The 14,773-nt window shown below is 28.1% G+C and overlaps 1 protein-coding gene across 1 annotated transcript in view; it reads right to left on the bottom strand.

The window, feature by feature from the left end:
- Window positions 1–14,773, bottom strand: part of LOC119676470 (aldehyde dehydrogenase-like) — a 33,409-nt gene that overhangs the window by 3,697 nt on the left and 14,939 nt on the right. The window contains exon 4 of the mRNA XM_038087709.1: window positions 4,031–4,034. Coding sequence (XP_037943637.1) covers window positions 4,031–4,034 — 4 coding nt within the window. The remainder of the gene's footprint in view (window positions 1–4,030; window positions 4,035–14,773) is intronic.

The raw sequence follows: 14,773 nt of genomic DNA, 5'->3' as shown, positions 1-14,773 counted from the left end.
GCTTCTAATGGAGCATATTTTGAAGGAGATAAAATAAATATTGATGAAGATTAAGAATTTTGCGTTTTATTTAAAATAAACTTTTCGGTCACGAGAATTTTTAAAAATACTTCGTACTTCGGCATCACGTTGGACAAACGATTCACATGGCTTAAACATGTTCAACTGAAAAGAATTAGCTGTACCAAAATTCTTCATCACCTACAACCGCTATTCAGAAATGAAAATCTCTATGCTAAGAACAGGAAACTGATATATAACGAATTGTTATATATATGATATATAACAATTCGTCCGTCAGTTCTATATGGTTGTGTAACGTTGAGCAAAGCTTCAAACATTACTATTCACCAGCTAGAAATTGCACAAAGCCAGGCTCTGAGAAGACTTTTCAAAGTTCCATGGTACATTAGGACATCCTCATGGACATCAAGTTTGATCCCATCAAAAAATACATAAAGAATAGAGCCTTGAAATTATTTACGAAAGCTGACAGATTTATCAAAACCGCGTTATCAAATCTCAAAATGGTTACAGGCTCCTCGGGGAGATATGCAGATCTGAGGTCAATTATTGCTTAGTCTGATGAAGTGATAAACAATAATCTAGTCAAGGTATAAAGAAGGGTTTTGAAAATACTTCGAGTTAAGAAAGAGTAAAAGTGCTTAAGTGCACTAGCTCTAAACAGCTTCAACATAATAAATATATTTAGTTATTTATTTTTTCATAAGATAGTTGCTTGCTTACGGCACAACTAATTTGGCCTCAATACAACAAACTTTAAAACTATAATTGCAAAACTTTACTATATACTATTCATACAAACTTGTATCTGTCATTTAAAATGACTACATATATGTATGTCTCTATAACTTTTAATCTAGCATTTAAAACTTTAATTAATAATTACAAAAAAAAAAATTTTATTATATTGTATATTAAATATTTTTTTATATCTTTACTTAGAATTGCAATAATATATATATACCTATACGTCATACACTTGTAGTTATTTATGCTGTAACATATGTAGTTCAAACATATGTAGTTCGATAATGAACTCATAGGTAACTCATTCATTGGTAATTTAAAGTGAATGACATCAGTATATACACATCTTAAGATACACTATTTATTATTTACGTTTTTCTGTTCGTACAAATTCCTTTCAATTAAATAAAAGTAAAATTTCAAAGGTTACGATGGTTCCACAAAAAAAAAAAAAACCTGTAGCAATCTATTTTCATTTCTAAAGCAATAAAAACATTTATTGATGATGTAAGTTCGGTCTTACAGAGGCATACATATATTATTTACATTCTATAACAGTTTTTTTTTTTTGTATTTATGAGAATATTAACCTAATGAAAAAAATAATTAAAAAAGCGGTCTTCTCATTCATTTTTTTTCTCACCCGTAAAGTCTACAAATAGTGTATCTATATACATATTTGTATGCAAATCACATCAGAATATCTGACTTAATGAGTCGGAAAGGTAGCTTAAATTATGTAAAGTAAATGTAAAGTTTAAAGAGCAATATAAAATTTTATAATTAGAATTAGACAAAAAAATTATACAAAAATGATGTCATATCATAATAACTCAAAAATACATATTAATTTAAAATATATTTAGAATTCTAAAGTGGCAATCAATTTTTTTCCAGCTTCACATGAAAATATGTTTTGTATCTCAATTCTGCTGCTGGTGGTGGCATCCTCTCACTTGTAAAAATGTAATTATTTCAATAAACAAAGTAGATATTTTTTCACCGAATAAATAAATTTTAGTGCATAAATTATTTATCTAATTGAAATGGACGCAATTAAATTTGAACACCACAGAATTCATTCATAAGTTGATATACGAGTACACAACGCATCAATGGGTGGGAAGATTTTAATGGCAATAATTCTTTAGAGCAGCAGAATCTCTAAGCGGGGAGTACTCGTACTCGTCTTTTTGGCGAAAAGATGTTGACTGGCATTATAATGTACTGACTGAAAGGTGCTAGACATGTTTTAATGGATTTTTTAATGTAATTTTTGTTTTTAAAAATATTTTTATGATCATCCATGAGAGAATATAATAAAATGTTTTTTTTTGTATACCATATAATATATATATACATTCATTTAATATTTTTATTTATTTATTGTTGAAAAATATTCTCATGTATTTTTTATTCTAATTAAAACTGATACAGTAATATTTTTAAAAATAAAAATCAAAACATTTTTATAGCAATTTTTATAGATACAAACTATAGATAAATCATTTACAAGATTGTTTTTGAAGATGTTCAGGTTCAATAAAGCTCTTATACAAATCCATTTTTATAGAACGAATATTTGAAATATGTGTATTCATGACCTTTCATTTTTGTTACTTACTAAGCTATTGGATGAGCTAATTGAAATACTCTTGTTAATAGATGAGAAAATAAGTGCTAATTAATATTTTACTTTGTTAGATTCATTTAGTTTAAAATTTAGATAAATAACTTAGAGTAGAAGTTTTGAAATAATTTTATATTTAGAATTTCTTAAAAATAACTACAAAATAAGCCAAATTTAAATGACTAAATACTAAATCGCAAGAACTAAGAAACAAACCTATATTAATGTTTTACCGGTTTTTAATATGCTTTTTAGAGAAAAGTTTCTGATATCCGAAAAATTATCAAACGTCAAAGAAACAGATCAATCTTCTAAATTATGAATTTCTAGCTTTTATCATATATCTTAGGTAAAAATTCTTAAGATTCTATAGGTTAGGTTAGGTTATATCGGCAATTCCTAGAAGGGATTACCGTATATAGAGGAAACCCTGTTGTGATTTATCAAGATTCTCAAAATTTTAATTTTATATATAAAATTTCTTAGAAATAATTACAAAATATGCTAAATCTGCAGAAACTAAGAAACAATCCTATGTTAGTGTTTTACCGGTTTTTATTATGTTTCTCAGTGAAAAGTTTTTGATATCTGTTAAACGTCAAAGGAACAAATCAATCTTTTAATCTATGAATTTCTTCCTTTAATCATATATCTTCAACAAAAATTCTTAAAATTCTATGGGTTAGGTTAGTTTATACCAGCGATCCCTAGGAGACATTACTGTATATAACGGAAACTAATAGCTAAGAGGTTCTCAAACAAAAGGGCTCCTAAAAATTGTTGAGTTAAAATTCTATTAAACGTCAAAAATCAAATTGATCTGAAAATTAATAGCAAATCAATATTAAAAAAGTAGACTATGAATTCTACTCGGAAAAACAATGCATATTATTTTACTACTCACAGTTATCAGAGTAGTAGATCCATAGTAACGGTGCGCACCCGTGGCCATTTAGACTTAATTATCTATCAGTTAAAACATTTAGAATTTCAAGAATTAATAGAATCTCTAAAAGTACAATTACTACTACAATTACGCACGGTTATTATGGATAACTATTCAAATAGTCAGACAGGTATTCGAATTTTATACCCGATTGCTATAAGTTCAGAGTAAACTACTACTTATATATACATATATATATCTAACAGTTCGAGTTTTGTAAAACCAGAATGTCTGGTCATATTATAGATATTAGATATAAGTTATTAATAAAAATTATATATCAACATTTCATTCAAATAAAAAATAATCATTTATCAATATTTAGTATTATTATCATTAACAGAAATTTGGCGAAAACTTAATAAAAAACGAATTTAGTACTTGTTGAAGTAGAAAAATTTTGGAAACATTCACCCACACGAAAAGAATAATGGTGTTATAACCAGATCTTGTCTCTCAGATTGATATTCTACCATACCAAAACATTGCTTTTCAAAAGTACATAGTAAATCTACGTTTCTGTTTAATCAATAATAGAAATACATTACAGTTACATTGATATGGATTAGTTGTATATCTAACATAATGTATTATATGCGTCAAGCTATAATGATTGCTTTTTCTAATAAAAAAAATGTAAAAAAATGACTGAGTTTATTACAGAGAATTGTAGTACCAGAGACTTTTCTGATCAAGTGTTATAATTTATTTATATTAATTTATCAAGTTTATAGATATTCATTGTTGACATTATATTTATAATATTCAAAGTTATGTAATATTAAATATAAAGCGAAATAAATATGATGAACAACGTAATGAACGTTTTAAATTGAGAGAATTCGAATAATGATACTATAAAAACAAACAACGAAGATCGCAGGACAATACGTATAATATATACAATGGAAGTCGATATATAATAAATACTTATATTGTACTTTCAGTTTAAAACAAAAAAAAACGTAATGTTAAAGACCATAATTATTTATATTTATTTGTAACATTAATCCGCTACTTATTAATTAATATTTTATTTTAAAAAAATCTAAAAGTGTCATCAAAAAAGTGTTCGCTGGTTAGAGTACAACTAAGAGTTAGTTTATATATAAGACAATGCAATTATAATGAACAACCTGGTGAACGTTTTTAATTTGAGAAACTTTGAATAATAAAACATTATAATAACAAGTAATAAAGATCACCAACCAAGACGTATAATATATATTGCACTTTTTTATATATTGCATTTTTATAATTTAATTATAATAATTTATTAAATGAATTAATTTGGGGTGCCGGTTGAGACCGGGGTGCCGGCACGAGTACACAAGATAATGTATGCATTAAACTTAAACACAATCCTTGTCGTTCTCAATCCAAGTTGTCACACAGCCTCCACGAGGCACCCCTGGATAGTTATCTGGCATTCGCTGTATAATTATCTAACAGTGCGTACAATAAATCCTATAACCAAGTACTGGTTAAGTTTGGATTAAGCATAGCGTTTAGTATTCGTTATGTATTCGTCAGTGTAGTATTGGAAACCCATAGCAAGCAAGGAATAAAAATCACAAGCCAAGCCATATAATATAGTAGTCAACGGTTATATTGCACATCCAGTTTATAATAAAAAAAAAAACAATATCATTTCATATCACATTTTAATTTTAACCCATTTTAAAATGAATATAAGCTAATGTCCTATAAATAACATAAAAACACATAAAAAAAAAACATTCAGAGATATATAAAAGGATTACACATTATGTATAAATGTTTTTAATATTACATATGTATATGAGTTTATATGTACGTACTATTAACTGTTTGAATATCGGCAGTGGTTAGGTTTCCCTCCTTGTAGTTTTTTATCACACCCATTATTGTTACTTCTTTTGTAAAATATAGACTAGAACTGATTATAAAAAAAACTAAACCACATAGATTTCTTCGTTCTATTTAAATTATTTACTTTAGTATTTAAATTTTGTATTAAAATATTTTATAAATTCAATTATTAATTTTATAAAAATAATTTTTTTTTTTACTAAGTAGCTTTTATTACATATATTTATTATATTATATTTAAATGATATAAAATTTATTAATTTTAAATTCTTGTAATATTCACATATTGTATATCACTTTTTTGAAACCAAAAAAAAAAAATCTGGTATATTTTTATTTAAAATAATTTACATTAGTTTTTGCGTGCTTTTAAAAAATTAATCAAAACGCGTTTCTAAAAGATTTCACAGAATTACAACGCGCAATTTCAACATTTTCAACGTCTCTAAATGCGAATTTCAGACTTGCCTAACGACAAAACAACCTCACCGCACCAACTCTTAAATGTGACTGATTGCCAGATTACTTAATTTCAACTCCAAAACAGCAGAAAACAAAAACAAAAAAACAAAACGAAAGAACACTTTGTTTTTAGATAAATTATGTTCTATTTCGTTGGGGCATTTCCTCACATGCTTCACCTCTTTACAAAAACAAAACAAAAGCATTTCAGCAATAAACGCCGAACGCAACAAAACAAAACAAAACGAAACGCAAAATGTTTTTTTTTCTCTTCTTTCGTTTGTTTATAATTGTTTGTATTTTATAATTTGTTTTGTTGTGTATTTCGTTTGCGTTTTGTTATTATTATTGTTTACGCTAAGAAGTTTTGTGTCACTTACTATATATGACGTCATTTTATGTTGTCATATTTGCTTAAACTTTCCTTTTTTTTTGTTGTGTATTTATTTGCGCTTAGATTTCATGGATTGAGCAGATTCACCACTAATAAAATTTGTTGTATTAATGTTGTTCTTGTTTTGGGGTGCATGTGTGTGCTGTTATTGTGCGGTGTGAAACAAAGCTTCATTTAATTTTTATTCCTTTTTGGTCTTCAATTTTTGTCTCTGAGGTGTTATATTTTGTTTTTGTTTTGTATGATGCTTTGTTTATTGCTTGTAACCTTGCAAAAATGTGCTTAAGCGTCGTCGTAATGCGTGTCTACCTATTCTGACCTTGACACAAAGTTACTTGCAGGATTATTGCTTTCGTGTGTGCCTTTAATTTTATTCTGGTAGTCTTCAGTGTTACTAACTGCATAGTTTAGGAATATTGGAATTTAATTAATTGCATCATTTACTAATTGATGTTTTAATTTTCTTATGAGGAGAAAACAATAGAAAAATGTAATAACGACAGCTGTTACAAATAGAGCAATAAGCGCTCTATTGCTTATTACTCTATTGGTAGAATGGAAGATGAGCGAATAGGCAGAACTCTTCGAAGGGTGAGAATCAATATTTGGAATTTTTTTGTTTTATTTGTATCATACATTATTGAGTGCAACATACCAGCGTACCTATATTTTTTCAGCCATACCAAAGGCTTCGATAGAGTTCTCATGAAACACGTAATAACTGTCTTACAAAAGCGTAACGTTGACAATCGACTCTTATTATTATAGTTAGGGGATGTGGCACTGCGATCGTCGGGTCTATTTTGTCCTACTTTGACGTCCTGTCACAACTGTCACAACTATCAGAACAAATAACGAGATGTCTAGTCAGCTGCCGGTTGCTTCTACAATCTGACAAGGCGACAGTTTCAGTCCTATTTTGTTCAATCTTATCATGAATGAGATTATTGCAGAGGTGAAAAGTGTGGCCAGAGGATACAAATTAAGAAATGAAATAAAAATAGTTTGTTATGCAGACAACGCCGTATTACTTTCAGATAATGAAGACGATCTATAATATGAAAATATCCACCTCAAAAACAAAGTCCCAATCTCAAGACAGCCTCTTCGATGCAAACTTGCAGTGTACGATACTCTTACAGAGCAGGTCTTGGAATTTAACTACTTTGAAGCTAAAATAACGTCATCAAAGGTCCTAAGTGCTGAAGCACCCGCCCAAACAAACAAAGCGGCTCGCGTAGCATATTGTTTTAGAGTTACTATATAGCGAAACAAATATCTAAGCGTAAGAGGAAAAGTCCGAATAAATAAAACGTGCGTTGGACCTATGACAAGAGCCGACATAAAAACCATCGAACATACTATATCCAAAACTGAAATGCACACTATGTGCTCGATAGCTGGCTTCACTCGTTGGAATCGAATACACAGTGACGACATTAGGCGAATCTGCAAGGTACCGGAAATAATTAAATGGAGTAGACGGAGCCGGAAGGAGTGGAATCTGCATGTTCAAAAAATGTAAAATCATCGGCTGGCCAAGACTGCAATGTTAGAAAAACTAACAATCGCTAGATTACCCGGTCGGCCACCGAAAGATGGCGTGAATCCTGGACGTCTGGCTCTACAGAAACATAATAATTTGACATGTCATAATTTTACATAAGTATATCCAATTCAGTTGGTGTAACAAAACAGGATTTAATCCTTTAATAAAGAAGAAAAATAAAAATCTATATAGAAGACTACTACAGGATCGTGCAACCAAAATAACATCTTAATCTCCATAGATATGGAAATATCAATGAATTTAGCTATATGTACAAAATATTTAAAACAAGTCAAATATAGAGCACATATCTACATATATATAATACATATGTGAAATATATAATACATATATATATAATACATATGTGAAATGACAGTTATGATAACCAGAACAGCAACTAATAGAATGGATCAGAATTTTTTAATATGTGCTACGCTATATACTTTTCAGTACTCCTCGAAAATGAAGAACTATAATATATTAAATCCAGTATATAGCTGCCAGATAAAAGTCAATAGGCATAGAGGCCAATAACGACCGGCATATTATTTTCTATAAGACATAATAAGACAGCTAATTACTTACAGTACAACTACAAGGTATATAGTTCTCTGTAAAGATTATAATGTATTATATATAGAAATGTAGCAGCACGCATATACACGCTAAGTAGTTTATGAGATACATTATAGATCGTATTATGTAGTCCACACCGCAGTGGCTCAACACAATATTTAACAAAATATCACTAAAATTATTTTTTTTTGAAGTTGATAAACAAAAGCAAACCAAAAATTAGTGGTTTTAATTTCAACATTTTTCTTTTATTAATTTGATAAAAAAAAAATAAACATAAACTTATATGTAAACTTATATATAAAATTTTTTCTTTGATTTTTTGTTGTTAAGTTCATAATTTTTGTTATACAAAAACGACCACACAATATTAGATCTATCCGAAAAAAAAAATTTTCGAAATTGTAAGCGTCTACTTTAAAGGATGGAGTTTAAATTACTGCATATTTTGGTCTAATTATTCTTCAGCAGCCAGATCAAGAGCTGCATGACTCTTATGTCCCAAATATAGTACCTTCAACTTATTAAACAGAAATAAATTGAATGCATCTAAGATATCTGTTCTAACGGGTCATTAGACTATAGCACGACATTACATCGTACATGGAATTTTCTGCATTCCATTTTACCATTAATCTAAGTGGAGACAACAGAGCACCTGTTGAGTCTTTGACTTGAATTGTCCAGAAACGGGCTTAAGAAAAAACGGGCCCCTAATTTTTAATACAAACGGCGATATATCCAACATTGGTATTGGCATTTATTAGTAGGTATATCTGGCTGGAATTAGTATGTGAAAGTGTGGAATTACTTTGTTTTCTTAGCTAGTTCATGGAGGACTCAATCATCCTTCCCCTTCACATACCTATCTACTACATAAAGCATTATACTGCAGTAAAAAATAAGAAATTTTATTAAATTTATTTGACGCTAAAAGAATCGCTAACGATATTCCAAGAGCTCAGTCACGCGTTAACTTTGACAGACATGTGGCACTCACTACCTTTATAAGAGAGCTACGGACTTCTCTTATAGAATTTATATGATTTATCGTCGTGAGCCGACAAAAATGTTAATAATTTGTTTTTTAATAACAAATTATTAAATATTTTCTAATATTTAAAATAAACAATAATTTCACTAAATCAATTTTGTTAACATGTATGCAGTCCTTGGTGCTATATAGATATAGACATACATATCTTGTTAAAATATATGTACTACATTATTTTGTGATGTGATTGAATAAATAATAAAAGTAAATTCAAAATGGGATAGTTATTAATAATTTATTTATTAATCACAACAATTAATTTATTAATTGCAATAATTAATTTATTAATTACAATACTTAATTTATTAATTACAATAATTAATTTAATTACAATAATTAATTTATTAATTACAATAATTAATTTATTAATTGTAATAATTATTTAATTAATTACAATTATTTTATTAATTATAATAATTAATTTATTAATTGTAATAATTATATAATTAATTAAAAATATTTTATTAATTATAATAATTAATTTATTAATTATAATAATTTTATTAATTACAATAATTAATTAATTATTTATGGTATAATGATTTTAAATAAATAGTACAACACTAGGACTTAATAACCAATTCTTAAAGAAAAATCTTAATTTTAACGATATTACTATTAAATGTATATGGAATGATGTCCTGTTGGCTGGTTTTAAAACGGAGTTAAGTTTCAAAACTACTATACAAAAGTGATCAATTAACACTTATAAACTCGTATCAGATACTTACTATTTACGATGAAAACGAATCTGTAATGTCTCCTACTACACAAGCTACAAAAACAAATGGTCACATAACCAATGAAAATCCCACCTCTACTACAAGATCATAATTAAAACGAAATTAATAATGTTCATTTTTTTATTTTCAAATTATGAGAATCTAACCAAATCAGTCAACAGTGACAAATTCATTCTCTTCAGCAGATTCGTTATGTGAAGGATCAAAAACATTTGTGATTTGTATGCCAAGGCTCTGAGGAGCAGAAGAGGTAGGGATGTCTTTGTCTACTTTTTCGTCACCTTGTTTAGATACACTTAAAATCTTTGGTTTCGCATCCACATTTTTACCATCTCGACGCATATCTAGTGTTTTCATTCCTTCTAAAGTTTTAAGCTTAGAAGCGTCCTTACCACCAGCATCACATGAATGTATGGCTAAAGATATTGGACCCCGGATTGATGTAATCGGCATTGGTAAGTTTTCAATACCTTTACCAAAAGTCAACAATTTACCAGCAATATCCTTTGAAGCAGAATCAACTACAGACTTTAAACCAATTCCTACATTTGTAGGACTTGCAGTAGTTTTCGGCTTCAAAACACTTTCAGTTTTTTTATTCCCAATTTGATTTTCATCTTGTTCCTCGCAATCTTCTTTCACAACAATTTTGCCATTTCCATCGCGTGTCAAATCTAGAACTTCTAGTAAATTCTTACCTTCACGTAAAGGGCTAGTACGTCCATCTGCATGTCGAAAATTAATTGCGATTGGTTCTCCATTTAAGTCATAGAATTGACCACCCATCAATTCTAAAGCGGCTTCAATATCCATAAAATTCATCCTGAAAACTAAAAATTATTTTGTTATAAAATTGCAGAATTCAACAAAAAAGTATTAGCGTCCTAGTAAACTTACTTCCCGTGTCCGACAAGATACCTACAGATGCAGCTATAAACGAAGAATGAGGATTATGCTTACTTTTATTTAACGAACTTAAACGAATTTTAGGACGCTTTGCAGTGTTGCCATTGATTAGTTAAACATGTGTGAACATATAGAGAGTTTTAGGCACAGTTCACAGGTGTATCCATCCACGAAATACACCAAAAGCAGTAAATTTTTTGATTTTAGTATAAAACCGTTTTAAGATTAATATTTGAAATAAGACAAGATTGTATGTTAAAGATATTACCTTATATTTAATAGTTTGAAATCTCCTATCGTTCAGTTAGTATCTATATAAAGCCATCAACCATTATCCAACAATATATATTAATTTTGTTAAAATCGTATTTGATTATATTTTTGACATAATCCATTATGAATCTTATGTTTAGAATAGATGTTGTACTAAACGGTGCACTTATATAGGTAAGTAAACTTAACTACTTAGCATGGTCTAGTCACTCATAGGTCTTTTTACCGATATAAGTTAGATGTGAAAAACTTGATATAATAAATTTGAATTTAATTTCAAACGATATTGGTTTCAAATAATTTTGACTTATATTTAAAAACATTTATTTGTGTAATACTGATGATATACAAATAATATACAAATAATATATAATATAATATACAAAATTATATAAGAAAATTATATACATATTATTATTATATATATTAGTTGTTAATGCACTCAACTAATGAAACTATTTAACCAATTTTGATGAAAAATAAAATATTATTGGCATTTGAGTTATATATTAATTCTAAACAAAAGGGGGGGGGGGGGGGGTAGAGATGCAAATCGATTATAATATACAATTTTTTATTAAAAACATATATGGATATATATACAACGTTTAAAACACCAATAATTTTTGTATTATATGTAAGTATATATGTAAATAGGGTAAGTACATTTCTATAAAATTTTGTAATTTGGTTAAAATCTGGCAGCGCCTCTTTCCATATGAATATTTGGGGAAATTCTAGGAACTGTAGAACTAATACACATTTATAAATTTCATAGTATGCGTTTTCTTATTATATATTATATTACTATATGTACATATATATATAATATATATGAATATATATATGTATTATATAATATACTATATAATACTATAAACTTATTACAGCTATATATGACTTAGAACGTTGTTTACTGTAAAGATATAGTTATATACATACGTATGTGCATATGTAGATTGATGTATATAGAAATATGTAATATATATATTAATATGAAAATGACCCAATATTTTAAAATATGGGCAATAAAAGATAGAGTTTCGTAGACTTGCAACAGAACTGTCTGAAACATATCTGCGTCGGTGTTGCAGTTACACTAGTATCGCTAGTACAGTCACACAGATGTCAGAGTTAAGCCATGCAGCGTATCTGTTGTCCTGTCAGTGCATTAGTTATGCCTATATTGGGCTGCAATATCTATCGTTACTTATCGCGTAGTTAATCCGGCATAGTTATTGCAGATACATCGAGGTACTTAGAAAAATAGTAGGCTTGTAAACAAAATAGCAACCATTAGAGCCTATTCGTACTAGTGGAAACTTGGCGCTTGAAACCGGTTTCTGATATATGATATGATCACACCAGAAAAATCTATTTTTAAGTTACAGGATAGTGTAAATACAATTGAATTATCATAAAGCCCGAAACTCCTGCTAGTGTGAATATGTCTTTAAAATAGTACCAATAGCTAGTTTTCTTGATTAGCTATTAGTATTACAATTTCTAAGAAATAAACTAATTTACTAAATACGAATCGGGTTAACAACAGTGTAGAAATCATAAAATAAATAGTACTAAAGCGTTTTTTTTAATAAAAGAATAATTTTACTTCATAATTATGATAATGACACCAAATCGATTAGTAATAAATTTAAAAAGAATTATAAAATAACATAAAGCTTCATAAGGTAAATATAGATATAATATGTATACATATATAAAAATTAATATAACATTGTCTTAATATTAAATATTTAAAAAAAATTTTCGTCAAATTTGTTTACGTTATATTTCACGTGAAAAGATTTGATGTCAGATATCGACGATCGTCAATAAATAAATTACGCCTTTCGTTTTTGTTGGGCTTTAACTGCAGTTCGCTTGCCTTTTTTAGTTTGCTTAACTTTTGGAATTGCGCCCTTATTCGATAAAGTTAAAGATTCGACTCTCTTGATAGTTTCTTCCTCAACAACTGATGAAGTTTCCGATATACCAGCATTATCGATCTCAAGCGATTTCTGTTGTACAATTACAGCTTTTTCGCTAGTTACTTGAACATTATTTCGTTCATTCTCAGAAATGACTTGATTTACATTTTGTGACCTTAACGGACAATCTTTGTTTTCCTTTTCAGCCTTTTTGGATATATTATCTTTAACTGTCATATTATTTTCATTATTTTTCTTGACAACAGTTTTGCCATATTCGTCCTTTTCTAGATCTGTATCTATGCTAGAGTTAACCCTATCAGCATTTTGTGAGTTTAAATTACTATCATAATTTTCCTTTTCAGCCTTTTTGGATGTATTTTCTTCATTCACTATTTTTTTATTTTCACTATTTTTCTTGACAACAATTTTGCCATCTACGTCTCGTTCTAGATCCAACATATCTAACATATTTCGACCACTATTCGAAGGTGATGAATGACAATCATTAATGCGAAGATTGATATCGCAATGTTCTCCGTCAATATCAAAAAATTGGAATCCCATAATTTCAAGTCCAAGTTCAGTTATTATATAATTCATTTTAGAAAGTGTTTTTATGAACTTTAAAAACGAATTTATTGTTTAGCAAAAAAAAAGTTCTTTTAAAAATTTAATTAATTTTAGCGAAAATCAGTAAGCTTTCTATAAACTTACAGTCAACAAATTACAATCAACAGTTATTTTTATATTTTTTTTTTCGAGTTCGCAAAAGCTACTTAAGCCAGGGTTGCATAAAACCAAACTATATATAGTGTATAAAAATTATAAATAATTTATATTTCTATTATCTATTAGAACAATTCGAAAACCTATGTTTTACTACTCGCAATGAAACATAAGTTAAGTATAAACATGAGGGTACAATTGGTTATGTAGTAAGAAATTAACTGTTCCGTGCTACCTTGTAAAAAAAATGCCTTCGATTATTTTCGTTGAAATAAAAATAAGAGAAAATAAAAGGAAAAAAATGGTATCCGTAACGAAAACATATTTTACAATGAGTGATTATCCTACCCCTGATATTCTTCACCCATTTTTATTTTTCATCGACCTGTCTAATAATATGAGATACAAACCTCTTAAATTCTTGGCCCTTAGTTATTATCTTATCCCTAATATTCTGCACTCATCTGTATTTCTTATCGACCTGAATAATAATATACGGTACAAACCTCTTAAATTCCTTAAACTACTTGATAGCAAAATTTTTATCATTTGGCAGATGTACCCAACTACTATTAATAAAATCAATTGCTAATAGTGGCAATCAAATCTTTATAATTACCCATCATCAATGGCCTTGGAATTAATTATTGTATTTAATTATTTGTATATAATTTTTTGAGACTGCAAGTATCAGGAATCAAACTTGAGTCCTGCCGAGTTTACATTATTCTTGTAAATGAAACATATTAATTCGAATAGAAACACTTGAAATATTGAAAGTCTTGATCCTATAGGTTACTATAGGCCAAAGTAATAACATTTTTATTGTAAGCATTAAGTCTGTTTCTTCACGAAATTTAATGAAAATATAATTATATATTTTCTACATTCGAATCGCACAATATGGATTATACAGGATTGCGAATAAGACAGCAATCTTAACTTGGTTAAAAAA

This window comes from Teleopsis dalmanni, chromosome 2 (genome assembly GCF_002237135.1).
Source record: "Teleopsis dalmanni isolate 2A chromosome 2, ASM223713v2, whole genome shotgun sequence".
Lineage (NCBI taxonomy): Eukaryota > Metazoa > Arthropoda > Insecta > Diptera > Diopsidae > Teleopsis > Teleopsis dalmanni.
This window is presented reverse-complemented; position numbering and strand designations above follow the sequence as displayed.